Raw genomic sequence first — 19,752 nt, 5'->3', positions numbered from 1 at the left:
ATGCTTCTAATGCTTCTCCTTTTGAAGCTCTGAGGCTAAAACAGATAAAATTATGAGTATTTTGGGTAAATTATCTGTAAATAAACATATAAGCAGATTAAGCAGTGTAATATAGTGATAAGGTAAATGGACAACACAAATCAGATTGAAGTTATTAAATGTAAGTGTACTCTGATGTTATATATTTGTTAAATGATTAAGCACACACAAGGCAGCCCTCCACACAGCAAAGGCCAGTCGGTCCCGGGCTATCAGAAAGGAGAAATGTAGCTATGCAGAAAGAATCCAGTCATTTCCTAAACACCAAGGACACAAGGTGTATGTGGCAAGGTATTGAGGCCATTATGGACTACAAAGCTATGCCACTTATCTGTGATGGTGACGCCTCACTCCCAGACGCACTGAACAATTTGTAAAACTATGTACACTTCAAAGCGCAGAACAACATGGCAGTGGGGAAGACCACCCCAACTCCCACCAACCAAATACTCTGTCTGTCTGCAGTGAAGCCTCCAAAAGTTAACCCACGGAGAGCTGCAGGTCCTGACCACATATGTGCTGATCAACTTTCAGATGTCCTCACAGATATCTTCAACATTTCCCTGAGCCAAGCAGTTGTCCCTGTGTGCTTCAAAATGACCACCATCATCCCTGTGCCAAAGAAATCACCTGTGTCCTGCCTGAATGACTACAGGCCCATTGCACACACATCAATCATCATGAAGTGCTTTGAGCGGCTAGTCATGAAACACATAAAGAGCAGTCTTACACTGAACCCAAATCAGTACGCCTACCATCCCAACTGCTCAACAGAGGATGTCATATCTGCTACCATCCACCTTTCTCTGACCCATCTGTACAAAAAGGACAACTATGTAAGGATGCTGTTCATAGACATTAGTTCAGCATTCAACATAATCATCCCACAACAAGTGATAACAAAGCTGAGCCTGCTGTTTGTGACCACCTCCCTCTGCAGCTGGATCCTGGACTTTTTGACCAAGAGACCCCAGTCCATCAGGATTGGTAACTCCACCTCCACCCCCACCACATTGAACACACTGCTGACACATGACAGTGCTGCAAAGTACAGTTCAAATCACATCACAAAGTTTGCTGATGTTTACAGTTTGCATCAGGTTTACAGCTGTGGGCCTCATCAGTAACAATTATGAGTCAGCATACAGGGAGGAGGTGAACCAGCTCACAGAATGGTGTAGAGTGTACAACAATGTCTCTCTTAATGTAGATAGGAAAAAAGAGATGATTGGTGACTTCAGGAGAACTCGAGTGGATGCCTCACCACTGCATATCAATGGAACAACAGTGGAGAGAGTCAAAAGCTTTAGTGTGCACATGACAGAGGACCTCTCTCAGATCACTCACCAACCTGTTGCCTTTGAACACTGGGCTAGTCAAACACCTAACCCAGAATGACACAATACCACTGCACACCTGCATTTTACAAAGCTGCGTCAGACAATTTATAGAACATTGAATGTATTGCTGCTGTGCTACCTATAGTTTACAGTTTACAGCACGTTCTGTGTATTGATTGTCCTGCACTCGTCACACGCTGTTGTGTATTTGCACTTTATGCATACTGTTATATGTTGCACCATGGTTCTGGAGAAACAACATTTCATTCCAATGTATAAAAGCTATATAGAGGAATGACAAAAACCCACTTGACTTGACCTGTGAATTCACAAGCCTCAGTCTGAGCCAATAGGAAACAAGAACATGGGATTGTGCTCTGTTTGCTTGGAAAATAATTAAAGTTAAGGTTAAAGTTAAGACAGGACATTTGCCTTGTAATTTTTTTACTGTTGCTTGATACACATCTGTTGAAAATATCTTGCATATGTTCTTTTCAAAATCATTCCTGCCAGAACCATACTGTTAATGCATACAACTCAACTACAGCAATCTGTACTGTCTAACAAGTTCCCAGTTACCTTTATGATTACATTTGATCAGGGTGACATTATCTGTTTTGATTGAAGGTTAAAACCTGGGTTTACTGAGAAAGTTGATAACCAGCGTCATGAAACCTGTTGACCTTAATTAACCTGGGTTAGATTTGTTTGGTTTTGTCAACTCAAAATTTATTCTGCAACTCTGAGTTTGTTCAACTTGCTTCATGCAAAAGGCCTCTGAGTAGCGTGTGCGGAAACAGAGGGCTTGGTGAAACCAGCCAGGTAAAAGCTGAACAATGATATACAGGGGTTGGACAATGAAACTGAAACACCTGGTTTTAGACCACAATAATTTATTAGTATGGTGTAGGGCCTCCTTTTGCGGCCAATACAGCATCAATTCGTCTTAGGAATGATAGATACTGAAGTCCTGCACAGTGGCCAGAGGGATTTTGAGCCATTCCTCTTGTAGAACAGTGGCCAGGTCACTACATGATGCTGGTGGAGGAAAACGTTTCCTGACTCGCTCCTCCAAAACACCCCAAAGTGGCTCAATAATATTCAGATGTGGTGACTGTGCAGGCCATGGGAGATGTTCAGCTTCACTTTCATGTTCATCAAACCACTCTGTCACCAGTCTTGCTGTGTGTATTGATGCATTATCACACGGCACCACCTTCAGGGTACAATGTTTGAACCACTGAGTGCACATGGTCCTCCAGAATGGTTCGGTAGTCCTTGGCAGTGACGCGCCCATCTAGTACGAGTATTGGGCCTAGGGAGTGCCATGATATTGCCGCCCAAACCATCACTGATCCACCCCCATGCTTCACTCTGGGCATGCAACAGTCCGGGTGGTAAGCTTCTTTGGGGCTTCTCCACACCATAACTCTCTCGGATGTGGGAAAGACAGTGAAGGTGGATTCATCAGAGAACAATACATGTTTCACATTGTCCACAGCCCAAGATTTCCGCTGCTGGCACCATTGAAATCAACGTTTGACATTGGCACGAGTGACCAAAGGTTTGGCTATAGCAGCCCGGCCATGTATATTGACCCTGTGGAGCTCCCGATGAACAGTTTTGGTGGAAACAGGAGAGCTGAGGTGCACATTTAATTCTGCAGTGAGTTTGGCAGCTGTGGTTTTATGTTTTTTGGATACAATCCGGGTTAGCACCAGGACATCCCTTTCAGACAGCTTCCTCTTGCGTCGACAGTTACTCCTGTTGGATGTGGTTCGTCCTTCATGGTAGTATGCTGACATTACCCTGGATACCGTGGCTCTCTCTATCGTGGATACACCACAAAGACTTGCTGTCCTGGACACAGATGCTCCAGCGAGACGCGCACCAACAATTTGTCCTCTTTTGAACTCTGATATATCTCCCATTATGTTGTGTGCATTGCAATATTTTATGTACAGCTGTGCTGTTGCTCTGCTAATTCAACCTTCACACACTGCTCTTACTGGTGGAATGTGCAATCACTGAAGTTTGGCCACCAGGCTGCGCAAATATAGCCATGAAACCTCCAACACTATATTGGCCAGTGTTTCAGTTTCATTGTCCAACCCCTGTACTTCACACTGAACAAAGAAACACGAGGGTTTAAATGCACAAACTAATCAAGGGGCAAACTGAAAGCAGGTGAGAGTAATCAGGAAACACGAGGAAGACAACCACTGACAATATATGCAAGGAGACAGGATATGAACCAAAATAAAACACACATGGAAACGTAAACAAACACATGACAAGACGGAGGAAAGAGCCATAGTGCATTTTGCTTCTCCTTTTCAAGCTCTGAGGCTGAAACAGATAAAATTGTTTTGAGTATTTTGTGTAAATTATATTTAAATAAAAGTATACATAGATTAAGCAGTGTAATGTAGTGATAAAGTAAATGGACAACACAAATCAGATTGCAGTTATGAAATGTAAGTGTAAGCTGATGTTATATATTTGTTAAATGATTAAGCACACTTCACACAGTGGGACATGATGTTACAGGGCAGTTATGAATCATATAGAAAACAAGTAATTTAATGTATTGTGACTGATATGTTTATATCTCCACTTTTCTTACAGAACCCTCTATGGGGTGAAATCAGAGTCTGAATTTCTAATGCTTAAAAATGTGTAAATGTAGTTATTGACATTTTGCAATGTGAATCTCAGGATATTGGAATGTATTGATTCTGAACAAAATTATCTGAAAATTCAGGTACTGAAAATTTAGTTTAAAAAAATCATGTTAAAAAAATTCAAGGTGTCAAAATCTGGTTTAAAAAATTCAGGTAGTAAAAAAATCCTATAGTATACTATCGGGTTCTGCTGACTCGGGTACTGCTATTTCACCCCATAAGCCTCCTTCCTGTTTACTTCCTGCTTACAAGTCTGGATACATGACCTGAGATCATTAATTTAAATGAACATGAGAAGGAGCTGTATAATTTCTGCCCTCTGCCCCGATCTGCACCTTCTTGTGAACCTTCAACATGTTAAATTGTGTGTCTAAGTAAAAGTGGCCTGTACAGTCCCAAACAAAGTTACCTTTATGATTACATTTTAACAGGGTGATATAATCAGTTAAGTTTCCTCCTATTAATCAGTACAATAATCAGTATGATTTTAAAAGCACAAAAAGTTCATTCTCACCTGCACGTTGCTTCTCCTTTTCAAGCTCTGAGGCTGAAACAGATAAAATTATTAAAAACACAAAGTATTTTGTGTAAATTCTATATAAATAATTAAAAAAACTATATAAAAAAATTATATATTTGTTCAATGATTAAACACACTTCATAAATTGGAACATGATGTTACAGATCAGTTATGAATCATATAGAAAACAAGTAATTTAATGTATTATGACTGATATGTGTTTATATCTCCACTTTTCTCAATGGTGAGTGAAATCATAGTCAGCAGTAGCTGAATCTGAATGCTTGAAAAAAGTCTAAATGTGGTTATTGAAAATTTTCAATGTGAATCTTAAGATAGTTTATTATGATGGTTCTGAATTAATCTGAAATTCAGGTCTGGAAAAATTTGGGTTAAGATATTCAAATAATAATAATTCAAGCTGGTAAAAAAAAAAACCAAACAAGCAGTTGAAAACTGGGGTTTTAAAAAAATCATGTAAAAAAATTCAGATGAAAAAAATTCAAGCACTTGAGAATTAATTTTATGAAGATGCAAGGTGCCATTAGGAGGATCAACCAAGTTGCTTGTGCTACATTTTCTTCATACAAAATCCAGTTATAATTTTAAATTGCTTGAATATTTAAGAAGCATTTTTATTCCTGTTTCAGATTTCACAGAATCTGGATGCATGACCAGAGGTGACAAGAATTTGGTAGCATTCATTTGAGTAAACATGAGAAGGAGCTGTATTTTCTGCCCTGTTCTACACCTTCTTATTTCACCATGTTAAATTGTGTCTCTAAGTCGGTGTTAGTATCACACCAGTGCTGGTTTCAGATATGATATGGCATTTCTGGACTACATGACCATGCATGTGGTCTTGACTTTACCTACCTGTTTTGTGTTTCCCCTTGATTAGTGTTCTCAGGTAAGTTCTCAGATAAGTTCTCAGATAAGTTCTCAGCCTTGTTTAGTTGCTAAATATCTGTGGTAAATAACCTGTTTTGTGGTTGGTGCCATGTTTGCCTAGCTCTTGTTTTGCTTTATGTATAACACTTGATTTGTCTTTTGTCTAAATAAAAGCCTACATTTGCATTTATCTTATCTTATCTTAGTTAGTGTTAGCTCAGCAAAATCTACTGCCATATTTAGTGCCTTGCTACTGAAGAATATCACAAAAATCAAACAAATAAATAAATAAATAAATTAATTGTTGAATGCTGTTTGTTGTCCCTATATGTTCTCACCTTGTACCAACACAAATTCCTTATACATGCAAGTGTGCTTGGCAAAATAAAGCGATTCTGATTCTGATATAAAAGATCATGAAATATAAATAGTATATTATGACAAATAGACTGCTTTATTATGCACTCAATTTGTCATAAATATTTTATTTTTTATTATACATGAATCACTATCTATTTATCAGATTGGCCTAAATTGTTCAAAAAAGTCTGATGGTGTATTAAAATAAACTGATTTGCATAATGTTGCAAACTTAAGCCAGAGGGGGAACTAAAGATAATGTCAGTGTTATTTTGACAATTTGAAAATATTTGTAAAAGTTAAACAACATTGATGACATTTAATTAAGGGCTTTTGTTATAGCTAAACTTATGTTAAGCTATAAATACTCTAATACTTTTACTATGTTTATAAAGTGAAATGACTGAACTTCAATGCAAATTCATTCCTGTGTCTTGTAATAATGTTGTGATGTGCAGGGTGAGGCCTGATACATTAACAATACTTTCATTAATGAAACAACCTTTCATTTTTTTCAGAAAGGGCTTGTGGTAATGGAAGTGAAGAGATAGAGATGAGAGTTTGAGACAGGACTGAATTAAATAATCCTCTTCACAGAGAGCACAGCCAACTGGACTCCTGTGTACTAATGACTAAAGCACAGGTTCTTTACCCTGGTCCTGGAGAACCCCCTGTTCTACACATATTAGTGTTTTCTGTGCTCTAACACACCTGATGCAGATAATCAGCTGATTAACAGCCATTCCCTTTCCTGTTAAAGTCAGGCTGTTAGAGCAAGAAAAACACTAAAATGTGTAGGACAGGGGGTTCTACAGGACCAGAGTTGGGAATCTGTGGACTGAAGCTATGGTATAAAGTGCAGTATAATTTAAGCTAGAGATGTTATGAAGGAAAATGATTGAAATATTGCCTTTCTTGTAACAGATAATCACAATTACTATCAACCCGACAGCAGTAAGACATGCTGAAACTGAAATGCCGACAACCCACTTCCAAACACCAAAGACTTTACCTAAAATGAAACCAAGTTTACAGTGTTACAGATAATTTTAAGAAACTGTGCAAGAATTATTGATAACTACAAAACAAACTTTTATAGACAGAACTTGTAGCAAAATCACTAACAGATACAATAAAATAACATTTTTGCTCTAATGCAAAACTTGTGTGTTCATCATGCTCATGTTTCATTATTAATTACATCATGTGTAATGATTACGGTAGAATGTTACAATCTAAAACTAAGTGGAAGAGTTTTTTTTTTAATCATAGACACTTACTATTAATGATAACCTCTGTCTCCATCATGTGATGTTTTTGCTGAAGTCTGCAATAAAATCTGTTGGAGTCACTATAATCATAAACAGTGATGCGGCGTTTCACACTGAAGCCCTCAGTGTCTCTGTGTGTCTGTGTATCTTCAGCAGGCAGAGTGGCTCCTTCTCTGTCCAGCCACAGAACCTCAGGCTCAGGGTTCCAACCTCTGGACTCACACACTAGATTAATCCCACCTGAGTTATCATAACTCTCCAACGTGATCACCGGATGGCTTCCCAGAACTACAGTCAATAACCAAAAACTATTACATTAAATACAGTGAAATCATATAAAAAAAAAGTAGATAATGTAACTTTCCCGGTTTCCTGCTCATTTTCAGTTCATTGATGTAGTGTGTTCTTTAAAAAAAAAAAAAAAAGCTAATAAGTTTGATGCTAAATATAAGGCCAAGCCCAAAATGGCAAAATATTAAGCTTTTAATGGTCTTAGCAACAAATCTTTGATAAGAAAATGAGCAAGAATTAAACAAAGGTACTCCTGAGATCTCCTGTGCCACCATTTGCTCATTTAATTTTGCTGCAGTAAACTGTTTGGGGAAAAGCTAGAAACAGGGAAATTCACATACATAATTAATCATGATAATGATTAAAATGTTTGACATAAAATTCAAACAAGAATTTCCCTCATTGGATCAATAAAGTATGTCTATCTATCTAAACTAACACATATCTGAGTGTACAAAATTACTATTATAAACCAATGAGCCATAACGAGTGAATAATCAGTTCTTTAAGTTGATGTGTTGGAAGCAGCGTTTTTTTTTTCTTTTTTTTTTTCTGTTGCACCTTTTTTTGCCAGGCAGCTGTTAGGGCAGAAATGCAGTGGCCACCTCATCTGTTTCAGAAAAAAGGTAGACCATCATCTCTGTGATGCAGCAAGGAAGGAGTATCTGGGGAAGTGCAGAAACTTGATAGATACACCTTGGCCTACCTTTAACTTTAACAGCAAGGTAGGCCAGACCCAGGTAGGGGGAAATCCAGGAAGTCATCAAGGCTTCCAGAGTTTGGCCCTTGGACCCAGCAGAGTGCCCAACAAAATGTACATAAGGTGTCCCAGGCTCCTGCAGTGAAAGCTCCTGAGGGTTATCTGGAGGAGTGGGAAAGTAGCTCATAAATGGAGATTTGCAGAAGATTCCCATGTTTGGATTCCCAAGGAAGACAACTCAAGGAAGATAGAGCAGTTCAGGACAATCTCACTGCTCAGAGTCAAAGGGAAGATATTTTTCAGTATTGTGAACTGTCTGAGTACCTCCTGAAGAATGAGTACAACATCTCCGTGCAGAAGTGTGGGATCATAAATGTGCCAGAATGCATTGAACATACAGGATTCATAACACAGCTGATCAGAGAAGTACAACAAGAAACCTGAGGTTATTGTGGCTGGACCTCACCAATGCATATGATATCCATAACACACAAGCTGGTGGAGACTGCACTAGAGTGGCTTCATGTCCCATGCAAGACCAGTGCCCTCATTATGGACCATTACCATAGCTTCAGGCTGAGAGTCACCTATGGGGCAGTCATGTCAGAGTGGCCCCAGGTGGAAAAAGAAATCATCACAGGATGTACTATTTCATGTGACTCTCTTTGCCTTGGCCATGAACATGCTGGTCAAGTCAGCCGAGGTGGAATGCAGATGCCCTCTGACCAACTCTGGATTCTGGATTCAGCAACCCATCTGAGCCAAAACAACAACAACAATGCCAGGGTGCAGATGGATTCTCCAGGGATTGGAGAGGCTCATCATGTGGGCTTGAATGGGCATCAAGCCAGAGAAATGCAGGTAATTGGTGTTGAAGAGGGAGAAGGTGACTGACCGGTTCCATTTACCTCTGGGAGGCACCAAGATACCATCAGTCACTGAGAAGCCTTTTAAGAGCCTCAGAAGACCTTTGACAGCACTCTGAAGGATGCTGCATCCATTATGGCTACAAATCAGTAGTTGGAGGCATGGTTGGTGGCAGTGAAGTCAGGGCAACCAGGGAAGTTAAGGTTTGGATTTACCAACACAGAATCCTTCTCAGTATTTTGTGGCCACTCCTGGTGAATGATTTTGCTTTATCAACTGTGAAGGGCTTTGAGAGGAGGATCAATCATCACCTTCACTAGTGTCTGGGCCTGCCACAAAGTTTGAGCAGTATTGCTTTGTTCAGAAACAACAACAAACTGAGGCTCCCTAAGAGCAGTCTGAATGAAGTGTTCAAGGTCATTTGTTCAAGAGAGGTGCTACAGTACAAGGGGTTGAGATACCCAAAAGTTTCCCAGGCTGGCAATGAAGTGCAAACTGGGAGAAAATAGAAGGGCCAGGATGCAGTGGACCAGGCTGAGTTATGGCTATGGCAAAGACCTCTAGTGGGGACAGTGGCATCCAGCCGAGTGGGGCTTAGTAGCTTTACAAAAACCCACTGCGACCAAGTCCAGGGAATGGACAGGTGCCAAGAGCTGGTGGGAGCTGGGGTTGGGGAGCTACATGCTAGTGAGATGGTGGGTATGTGTCAACAAGTTGCATGGACAAGATGCGAACGGGCATTAGATCAAAAGACCTCCTGGTCTGAGTTGGGCCAGGCTGAGCCTTTCCTCGTCAATTTCCTAATCCAGTCTATTTATGCCATGCTACCAAATCTATCCAACGTCTACAGTTGGGGAAAGGTTGAATCACCAACATGTCCTTTGTGCCTCAGAAGAGGAACACTGTATTCCACCCCACAAATATGTCTACCTAAAACACCCAGAACCATCTATGCACTGACGCATGACACCAGCACACATCTCACCCCTCTCTAGGCTCCAGTGTTCCTCTTGAGGAACACTGGAGTGCATTCTCAGCTAATGCGCCAAAGTGCCGAGTGAAGGTTGCTACCAGTGGCTGCATGACCAATTGCTGAAGGCAACTGCTGACACCAGTGCCAGAGAGCAGTGCAAGCACCTCAGACCAGCAAGGCAGGCAGCTGCCTTTGTCAGAGCAGGAGAGAAACCCCAGCCCAATCTTAAGACAGCAGCAGGGCTCTTTGGAACAGCACATGACTGGCAAATGAGGGAGGAAGCAGCTCCATTTCCCAAAAACAATACAGAAAACAACTTGAGACCAGACATAGTGCTGCTTTCAGAAACATCAAAGCAGATGGTCATCCTGGAGTTTAGAGTGCCCTGGGTGGAGAGAATGGAGGAGGCCAATGAAAGGAAGAGAGCCAAGTATGCAGACTTGGCGGAAGAGTGCCACAGACAGGAGTGGAGAGCATGGTGCAAGCACATAGATGTGGGCTGCAGAGGCTTTGCAGCTCAGTTTATGTGTAATGTGTACCACCTCCTGGGCATCACCAGCATGCAGAAGAGGAAGGCTATCAGAACCACCACAGAGGCAGCAGAGAAGGCCTCTAGATGGCTGTGGATCAAAAAGAATGATCCTTGCACACATGCTACCTAGATAGGGGTGAGATGTGTGCTGGTGTCATGCGTCAATGTATGGACGGTTCTGGTTGTATTAGGTAGACATATTTGTGGGGTGGAATACATGTGGAACCAGTGGCACTGAGCATGCACTAATGGTGCCAGTGGGGCTTGTCACAGCCTTAGTCACTAAGTAGGCTGGTTTGGCTGGTTGTGTTAGGTGAACATTTCTGAGTGGTGTTAGGTGTAAATGTGAGGAATCCATATGGAACCAGTGACAGTGAGCATGCATTAATGATGCCAGTGGGGCTTCTTAGTCACTGGGGAGGTCTGTATGGCTCTGGTTCTGTTAGGTGGACATGCCTGAGTGGCATTAGGTGTAATGTGACGAACCAATATGGAAACAGTAGCACTGAGCATGCATTAACAATGCAGTGGGGCTTGCTACAGCCTTAGTCACTGGGGAGGCCTGTGTGGTTCTGGTTGTATTAGGCATGTTGGCAAGGCTGAAGAATGAGTGGGTAATCCATAGAATATAAACTACTTGGACACAAGCCAGGGCCTGATCATCCCCAGCTGGGTTGCCTGGGTGAGAGTGGCTGATGTTGAAAGACCCAAAACACCCAGTGACTCCAGGTTACATGATGATATATCCAAGTGCATCTTGAGATATGTTATAGAAACAAAACAGCCCTTTTCTGAGTTGAAGTAGGAGTGTTAGAACAGATAAAACACTAAAATCTGTGATTAATCAGTCAGTGTGTGAACTCCCATATAAAAACTCACTCAAATATATTAATAGTTCACTATATAAACCTTCAATGCAGAAATGGATCTTACCCTCAACAGTTACAAGAACAGTGATGTCATCATACCAGGATTTGTCCTCAACAAGACACTTATATTCTCCTTCATCAGAGACTTGGACAGCTGAGAGTTTGAGTGAAGCGTTGCCTTTCTGCAGCTCCTCTTTGAACAGTGATGTTCTTCCTTTGTAAGACTGAGCCTGCTTTTCATTTCTGTCTTCATGATTCTCATATACATGCACAAATAAAACCCCTCTCTCTGGTCTCAACCACTCCACTCTCATGTCCACAGCACTGGTGCTGGGTTTGATAAAACAGGGCAGAACCAGGTCTTCACCAGCTACAGCAACAAGAGGAACATCTGGACCAACCACCTTTAATTGCTCTGTGTTTTTGGAAAAGAAACAAAATATTGTATGTCAATATACAGTATAAATATACAACATGCTGTATACTCCCCAAACTGGGAGAGTGGCTTCAGCAGATTCCAGGTACAACATCTGAGGAATGTTTAAATATTTAAAATCAATATTTAATATTCATGACTCTGCACTCTTTCTAGGTCCTTATTTAAATGTAAGCAATTGACCAAGTTTGATTGCTTTCTGCAAAAGATCAGATTTTCCTTATGCTTCATCTCTTCTATTGAAGCACATGTTCAGATGACATTCCAGTGGATTTACAATGGATTATAAATTTTACACAATTTGTGGACTCCATGCCAGCTCGAGTGAATACAATAATAATAATACAATAATGCAGTCAATAAATTTTGTAATGAAAATTGTTGTATAAAAATAGTGTGTGTGTGTATATGTGTATATATACACACAGTCCTGTGGCACATGCAAAGAAATCCTGTAGAGCAAAGATGCCTTCAAAAATAATGAAATTAAATGTTTCTACATTTAAAAAATACTATAAAGAGCAGTAAACAGTATTAAATGAAACCAAGTCAATATTTGGTGTGACGGTCCTTCGCTTTTGAAAAAAAAAAAAAATAGTAGTCTCAGGTACAATGTGTGCAGTTTTACAAGGAAATGAGCGGTAAGCTTTACTGAGCATCTTGCAGAAGCAGCAACAGTTCTTCTGGAGACTTTGACTGTCACACTTGCCTCTTATTTTTGCAGCAAAACCCAGCAGCCTTCATTATGTTTTTTTGTCTGAAAAGTGGTCTCTTATGTAACATCCTGCTTTCTTTAGTGACATACAAACATTTTTCTGTAACATTTAATTTTGCGCTGGAAAACTAATGTTTGGAAATCTAAAATGTTTTTGTACTGAATCAATAATGTAGAAGATCAACAATGAATCAATAATGTAGAATCAATAACGTAGAAATCTATAACAAAGTTCGTACTAAAAAATAGGGTGCCTAAGACTTTTGCACAGTACTGTATATATAGTAGATGTTCAGAGCACTGAATTTTGGATGTATTCAGAAATGTACTGGCCGGGACTGTCAAATTGCACACATCCATATACATCTGATTATATACCATTTCGGGTGTATAGTGACTGATGTAACTTTCCATGCTATGGCCATTTGTTGCCATGGTAGATAATCCCCTGTCAGGGGAAGTTTTCACACCCAAGTGATAATTAATATTTCTCACCTATTGCTCATTCATCTCAAACTCGATTGGTTGCCCTTAAACTTAACCTACCCTGAAATCTTGACACTTAATTCAGCCCATCCCAAAATTTAACAGCTATTGGGCCACTGCATGCATTGGCTTCCATTTTATTGGTTGGACTTAAAAATCAGCCCAAAAAAACCCATAAAGGCCTTAGCTTATACACCTTGTTACAGGCCTTCAATCAATATTGTGCACAATATAAATGCTGAGACAATAATTGGGCTTTAAATACCTTTATTAAAAGAATGAACTAGACAAAATTGACAAAGAGTTAGAACATGGTCCATGTAATGAAGAACCTGTTGCATCGCCACTTAAGGTGAGAAATGTGGACTTGGAGGATGATATTCTGCTGGGTAAGTCCTTTAGTTTGTTAATGTAATTCATATTTTCAAGAAATTGTATTTATTGCAGCATATACAGTTATGCAGCATATACAGTTTACTTGATTACTGTACTTAAGTATTATTTTTGGGGATTTGTACTTTACTTGAGTATAATTAAAAATGAATACTCATACTTTTACTTAATTACATTTTTAAAGAAAAAAAGTACTTTTTACTCCTTACAAGTTTAATTTAAATGTTATTTATTCTGTCAATGAGATTCGTTTTAACATTCAATGAAACTGGCCAGACATGTTCATTGGTCCTTTGGAAGTGACGTCATGTCACAGCAATTACCGCAATGCACAGCACCTTGAGCTGGACCTGAGAGAAATTATAACAATCAGTGGAAGAAAATGGAGGATCAGGATTCGGCTGCGAATACAGTCCAAAATCAGCCACAGGATCAAGAGCACCCGTGGAGAATTCCTTTCTTGTAGTGGTATTAGTAAGGATTTATACAAGATGAAATATATTCTTTGTCTCCCACTCACCAAGGAAATACACTATATTACCAAAAGTATTCGGTCACCTGCCTTGACTCACATATGAACTTAAGTGCCATCCCATTCCTAACCCATAGGGTTCAATATGATGTCGGTCCACATTTTGCAGCTATTACAGCTTCAACTCTTCTGGGAAGGCTGTCCACAAGGTTGAGAAGTGTGTTTATAGGAATTTTTGACCATTCTTCCAAAAGCGCATTGGTGAGGTCACACACTGATGTTGGCCGAGAAGGCCTGGCTCTCAGTCTCCCCTTTAATTCATCCCAAAGGTGTTCTATCGGGTTCAGGTCAGGACTCTGTGCAGGCCAGTCAAGTTCATCCACACCAGACTCTGTCATCCATGTCTTTATGGACCTTGCTTTGTGCACTGGTGCACAGTCATGTTGGAAGAGGAAGGGGCCCGCTCCAAACTGTTCCCACAAGGTTGGGAGCATGGAATTGTCCAAAATGTTTTGGTATCCTGAAGCATTCAAAGTTCCTTTCACTGGAACTAAGGGGCCAAGCCCAACTCCTGAAAAACAACCCCACACCATAATTCCTCCTCCACCAAATTTCACACTCGGCACAATGCAGTCCAAAATGTACCGTTCTCCTGGCAACCGCCAAACCCAGACTCGTCCATCAGATTGCCAGATGGAAAAGCGTGATTCATCACTCCAGAGAACACGTCTCCACTGCTCTAGAGTCCAGTGGCGACGTGCTTTACACCACTGCATCCGATGCTTTGCATTGCACTTGGTGATGTGTGGCTTGGATGCAGCTGCTCGGCCATGGAAACCCATTCCATGAAGCTCTCTGCGTACTGTACTTGGGCTAATCTGAAGGTCACATGAAGTTTGGAGCTCTGTAGCAATTGACTGTGAAGAAAGTCGACGACCTCTTTGCACTATGCGCTTCAGCATCCGCTGACCCCTCTCCGTCAGTTTACGTGGCCTACCACTTCGTGGCTGAGTTGCTGTTGTTCCCAAACTCTTCCATTTTGTTATGATAAAGCTGACAGTTGACTGCGGAATATTTAGGAGCGAGGAAATTTCACGACTGGATTTGTTGCACAGGTGGCATCCTATGACAGTTCCACGCTGGAATTCACTGAGCTCCTGAGAGCGGCCCATTCTTTCACAAATGTTTGTAAAAACAGTCTGCATGCCTAAGTGCTTGATTTTATACACCTGTGGCCAGGCCAAGTGATTAGGACACCTGATTCTGATCATTTGGATGGGTGACTGAATACTTTTGGTAATATAGTGTATCTGCCTTCAAAAGTTCGCCATCAAACTTGAAGCATATTGAGGTAAGTTAGTTTTATGTTTTACTGCTACTTTTGTTGTAGTTATATATTTGTCCATTGGGTGGCACTCTGGTATAGAATACCCATGGTATATCAGGGCAATTGGATAATGAGACAACAGGTGTGTGTATTGGTAGTGGGGAAGCACACAGTTTTTGACCGTTTTAGGTCGTGCTTCATTATGTTAAACAGGCTTTTTGGATTATGTGTTGGACCGTGTTGAACAGTATGCTGTATCTACAAGGTATGGAGTTTTGTGTGGACTTTCTGTGAACCAAACAAAATGACACAACAGGAAGCTAATTGAAGCAATGTTTATTCACTGAAGCACAATAAAGAAAGAGACAATTTGCATCTTACATCTGTTTGTATAGACTCTATTTTTTTTTACACATCAACTACTTGCTCACTCCTATTACCAATACCAGCAGTTTAATGGAAAGCTGCTACATAAAGTCAAAAACTGTGCTTCACTAAGTAGCAAGCATGGAGGCTTCGTCGTGGAAATGTGACTGTAATTGTGGATTGTTCCTGTTGGATCCATGTGGAAATGTGTGTTGCTGGGACATCGCTTGATTCATCGTTGGAGTAAAAGTCAACGCATTTGTTTCGACGGACAGAAGGATGGATAAAGGACATGGACATTTGGAGAAAGATTACGTGTTGCTGCACGTGAGGACATCATTTTGTCACACGTCTCTGGATTTAATCAATGGCTTTATTTGACTTGGTGGATTCGTTTTGCATTATATTTCTTCCCGTTTGGAGGATTTGTTGTTGGATTTATTCTGCGCGCTCTGCTGAATCAGGCCTGGTCCCTCGACTGGATTATAAGTATGTTTGTTGTTGCAACATTAAAATGGCCATGTACATGTGCGCACAACTGGGTTTAAAGCGTAATTCCAATGCATTGGTTGCTGAATAGACATTGCTTATGTATATGAATTGTATGTTTGTTCACAATTGTTTGCAAAATGGAAGATGAAAAGCGTATGAATGCTGAAGGGTTTACTGAGTCAATTCAAAGCTTGCCAAATGTTGATACTGAGTCTGTAAAGGGGAAAAGAACTGTTAACACCCAAAGCTTTATTGGAAAAGGTTGGTACTTTGCAAAACTTAAGAAAGGCAAAGTTTAAAAAGGCTCAGAAACTAATAGAGGCTGGTAACAGGTTAATGTGTGATGCCAAGGAATATGAACCTGAGATTTGCAAGGTCTCTGAAGACTTTAAAGTAGTGTGTACAGAGGCTAAAGAGGCCCATGAGTCATTATTGGTTTTGTTACCTGTCCAGGAAGTTGAAAAACATGAAATATGGTTCAAAGCAAAGATGATACGAATCAGTGAGTTCACTGAATGTGTAAATAAGTGGTTATCAGACACATCGCCAAGTCACAAAATTTCTGAAGTGGATGATATAAATAGTGACGTAGGTCCTGGAGACAGCATTTCAAATGTGTCTTTAGCTTCCTCCAAAAGCAACAAACATAGCTCACGCAGTGGTAGAAGTGGATCTGTTTCATCAGCGCATGTACAAGCAATGGTGGAGAAAGCTGCACTTATGGCACGCGTTGCTACATTAAAAGCCAAACATGCTATTGAAGCTCAGGAGGAGGAATTAAGACAGAAAAAGGAACAGTTGCAATTGGATGCTGAAATAGCAGCTTCTCCTGCAAAGATTGCTGTGTTACAAGCTACAATCAAAGCAAATGTTCACATAATGGAAGTTGATTTTACGTGGCCCAGGGGTTTGAATCCTACTGCAAATGAATGTGACATTGAATTGAGTGTCGACAAATACAGCTGGAGTAGTTGGTGCTGCCGCATCACATGCTATATCAGATCAGAACCAAGGAAACAATGTTACCTCTCAGTGTGATCCCTTGCTGGAAGTTTTGAAAAGACAGGAGGAATTAACAACATATCTCATTCAGCAGCAAGAACATCCTCGTATTTTACCTAAACAAGAGATTCCGATCTTTAATGGAGATCCATTGCAATACATTCCCTTCATCAGAGCATTTGAACACGGCATTGAAGAAAAAACTACCAATGAAATAGATTGTTTGTATTTCCTTGAGCAGTTTACGAGTGGACAGCCAAAGGACTTGGTACAAAGTTGTCAGCACTTACCCCCTGCCAGAGGCTATGCATTGGCCAAAAGATTTTTAAAGGAACATTTTGGTAATGAATTCCAGGTATCTACTGCCTATTTGGAGAAGGTGTTAAACTGGCCTGCCTTAAAGTCTGAGGATGTACAAGGATTACAGGCTTATGCTTTGTTCTTATATACCTCTTGTAATACTGTGGGTGTGCTTTCTTACATGCTAGAACTCAACATGCCCAGCAATATGAAAATTATTGTAACAAAGTTACCCTATAAGCTAAGAGAGCAATGGAGAGCAAAGGCTTGCGAAATTATGGAATCTAGTAAAGGCAGAGCAAAGTTTTCACATATTGTGGAGTTTGTTGAAAGACAGGTCAAGGTGGTATCTGATCCTGTGTTTGGAGATATCCAAGATAACAGTTAGAGGAAGCAGTTTTGCCACCAATGTTGCTACTTCATTTTCAGCTAAGAAAACTAGTGATGTGCAGCCACAGCAAGAACATCGTTCCGTGTCCAAGTCCACTGGAACTTGTTTATTCTGTGCAAATCAACATCCATTGGAAAGGTGTTTTGCTTTAAAGAAAAAGACTCAATGAGACAAACTTGAATTTCTGAAAGTCAAGGGAATTTGTCTTGGTTGCTTAAAGGTAGGACATTTGAGCAAAGAATGTGAAAGTCATTTGATCTGTCAAGTTTGTGGTGCCACACATCCAACTATCCTGCACATATATCACAAGGAAGTTATTGTGAAGGAGCCAGACGAAAAACGCAAATTAATGTCTGCTAAAACTTGTGGTCACACAGGGGCCGGCAAAGAGAGGAATTTAATGCCAATCATACCGGTTCAAGTGAAAGCTGTTAAAGGTAACAAGGTGATTCAGATATATGCTTTTCTTGACCCAGGAAGCTCAGCTACTTTTTGTTCAGAACGTTTGATGGAAGAGCTGAACATGAGTGGGAAAAATGGTCAATATATTTCTTTGGACCATGGGCCAAGAACAGTCTGTTTCTTGTAATGTTATTGGTGGACTTGAAATCAGTGGTATCAACAGCAATCATTTTTTCCCACTTCCAGACGTATATACACAAAAGATGCCTGTTAGTTCAGGAGACATCATTACTCAAGAGGAGTTATGCAAGTGGTCCTACCTGGACAAGGTTAAGATACCATACATTCAAACAGAAGTTGATCTGCTGATTGGAAATAATGCGTCCAATTTGATTGAACCATATGAAGCAATAAACAGTCATGGTAATGGGCCATTCGCCATCAAAACCCTATTGGAATGGGTTGTCAGTGGGACTATGGAGGACAACAGTGACCACAAGAATGAAAATGGGCATTCTGCTGTTACTGTTAACAGAATTTCTGTCATTAAACTGGAGGACATGCTTAATCAGTTCAATCATGAGTTCAGTGAAAGGACTGCTGATAAAAAGGAAATGTCAAGGGCAGATATTCGGTTCATGAACATAGTGAACAGCTCAGTCATTCTTCAGGATGGACACTACAGCCTAAAATTGCCATCTTTGGTTGGCTGTTTGGTTGATATTTCTAGGTAATTGTATTGAATGATCCACTGATCATTTAACTTTAGCCATTATGTCAGCATATGATAGTTTAGATATTAACAATAATGTGGTAAGATAAATCTCCTTATTTAAAAAAAAATGGTTCAAATCAAAATTATTTTGTGTAATGGTTGTCAAAAATAGCTAGTTAAATATGTAGTTATTATATATCACCACTGTTAGGTTGTTTAATTTAGTTTATATTTCTCTGCAGTAATGTAGTTTGCTGTGACCTACAATACAGCCAGCTTTTTTTCCTCCCTGTGCTCTAAGACCACAGCAGACATCTAACGCCTTTCTCGTACAATTGCCAGTCATTAACATATAAAAGGCCCTCACACAGCAGGGCAACCAGTAGTCCTCACAAATAGCTGAATTTTAACCTTAATAGTTCACTTCACGGAATCCTGAAAATGTCTGCTGACTTGAGGTACACGGTTGTTTGTGGACATTTAATGTTTTTGCATAACCACAAAAAGTGAGCCACAAAAGTTCTGGAACCAAGATTAACCTCTACCAAAGAGACAGAAAGGCCAAAGTGTGGAGAAAGAAACGATCTGCTCATGATCCAAAACATACAAGCTCATCAGTGAAACATGGTGGAGGTAGTGTCATGGCATGGAACAGGCTCACTAATAATAATATTAATACAATAATATTATTATGATAATGTAACAAATGATGGTAGCAGCAGAAGGAATTCAGAAGATTACAGGAACATTTCTGTCTGCCAATTTACAGAGAAATGCATCCATAATTAATCTGGAGGAACTTTATCATGCAGCAAGACAACGATCCAAAACACACTGCCAACTCAACAAAGGACTTTATCGGGGGAAAAAGTGGTAGGTTTTAGACTGGCCAAGTCAATCACGAGACCTTAACCCTTG

General features: G+C 40.2%; 1 protein-coding gene across 1 annotated transcript in view; it reads right to left on the bottom strand.

Moving 5' to 3' along the window:
* LOC128318140 (butyrophilin subfamily 3 member A3-like) overlaps positions 1 to 19,752 on the bottom strand; it is a 37,729-nt gene that overhangs the window by 14,910 nt on the left and 3,067 nt on the right. Inside the window, exons 3-5 of the mRNA XM_053233502.1 lie at positions 11,402 to 11,752; positions 7,115 to 7,393; positions 4,578 to 4,610 (exon numbers count right to left, since the gene is read on the bottom strand). Coding sequence (XP_053089477.1) covers positions 4,578 to 4,610; positions 7,115 to 7,393; positions 11,402 to 11,752 — 663 coding nt within the window. The remainder of the gene's footprint in view (positions 1 to 4,577; positions 4,611 to 7,114; positions 7,394 to 11,401; positions 11,753 to 19,752) is intronic.

Source organism: Pangasianodon hypophthalmus, chromosome 4 (genome assembly GCF_027358585.1).
Source record: "Pangasianodon hypophthalmus isolate fPanHyp1 chromosome 4, fPanHyp1.pri, whole genome shotgun sequence".
Taxonomy (NCBI): Eukaryota; Metazoa; Chordata; class Actinopteri; order Siluriformes; family Pangasiidae; genus Pangasianodon; species Pangasianodon hypophthalmus.
The sequence above is the reverse complement of the archived record's forward strand: the minus strand, read 5'-3'. Positions and strand labels throughout refer to the sequence as shown.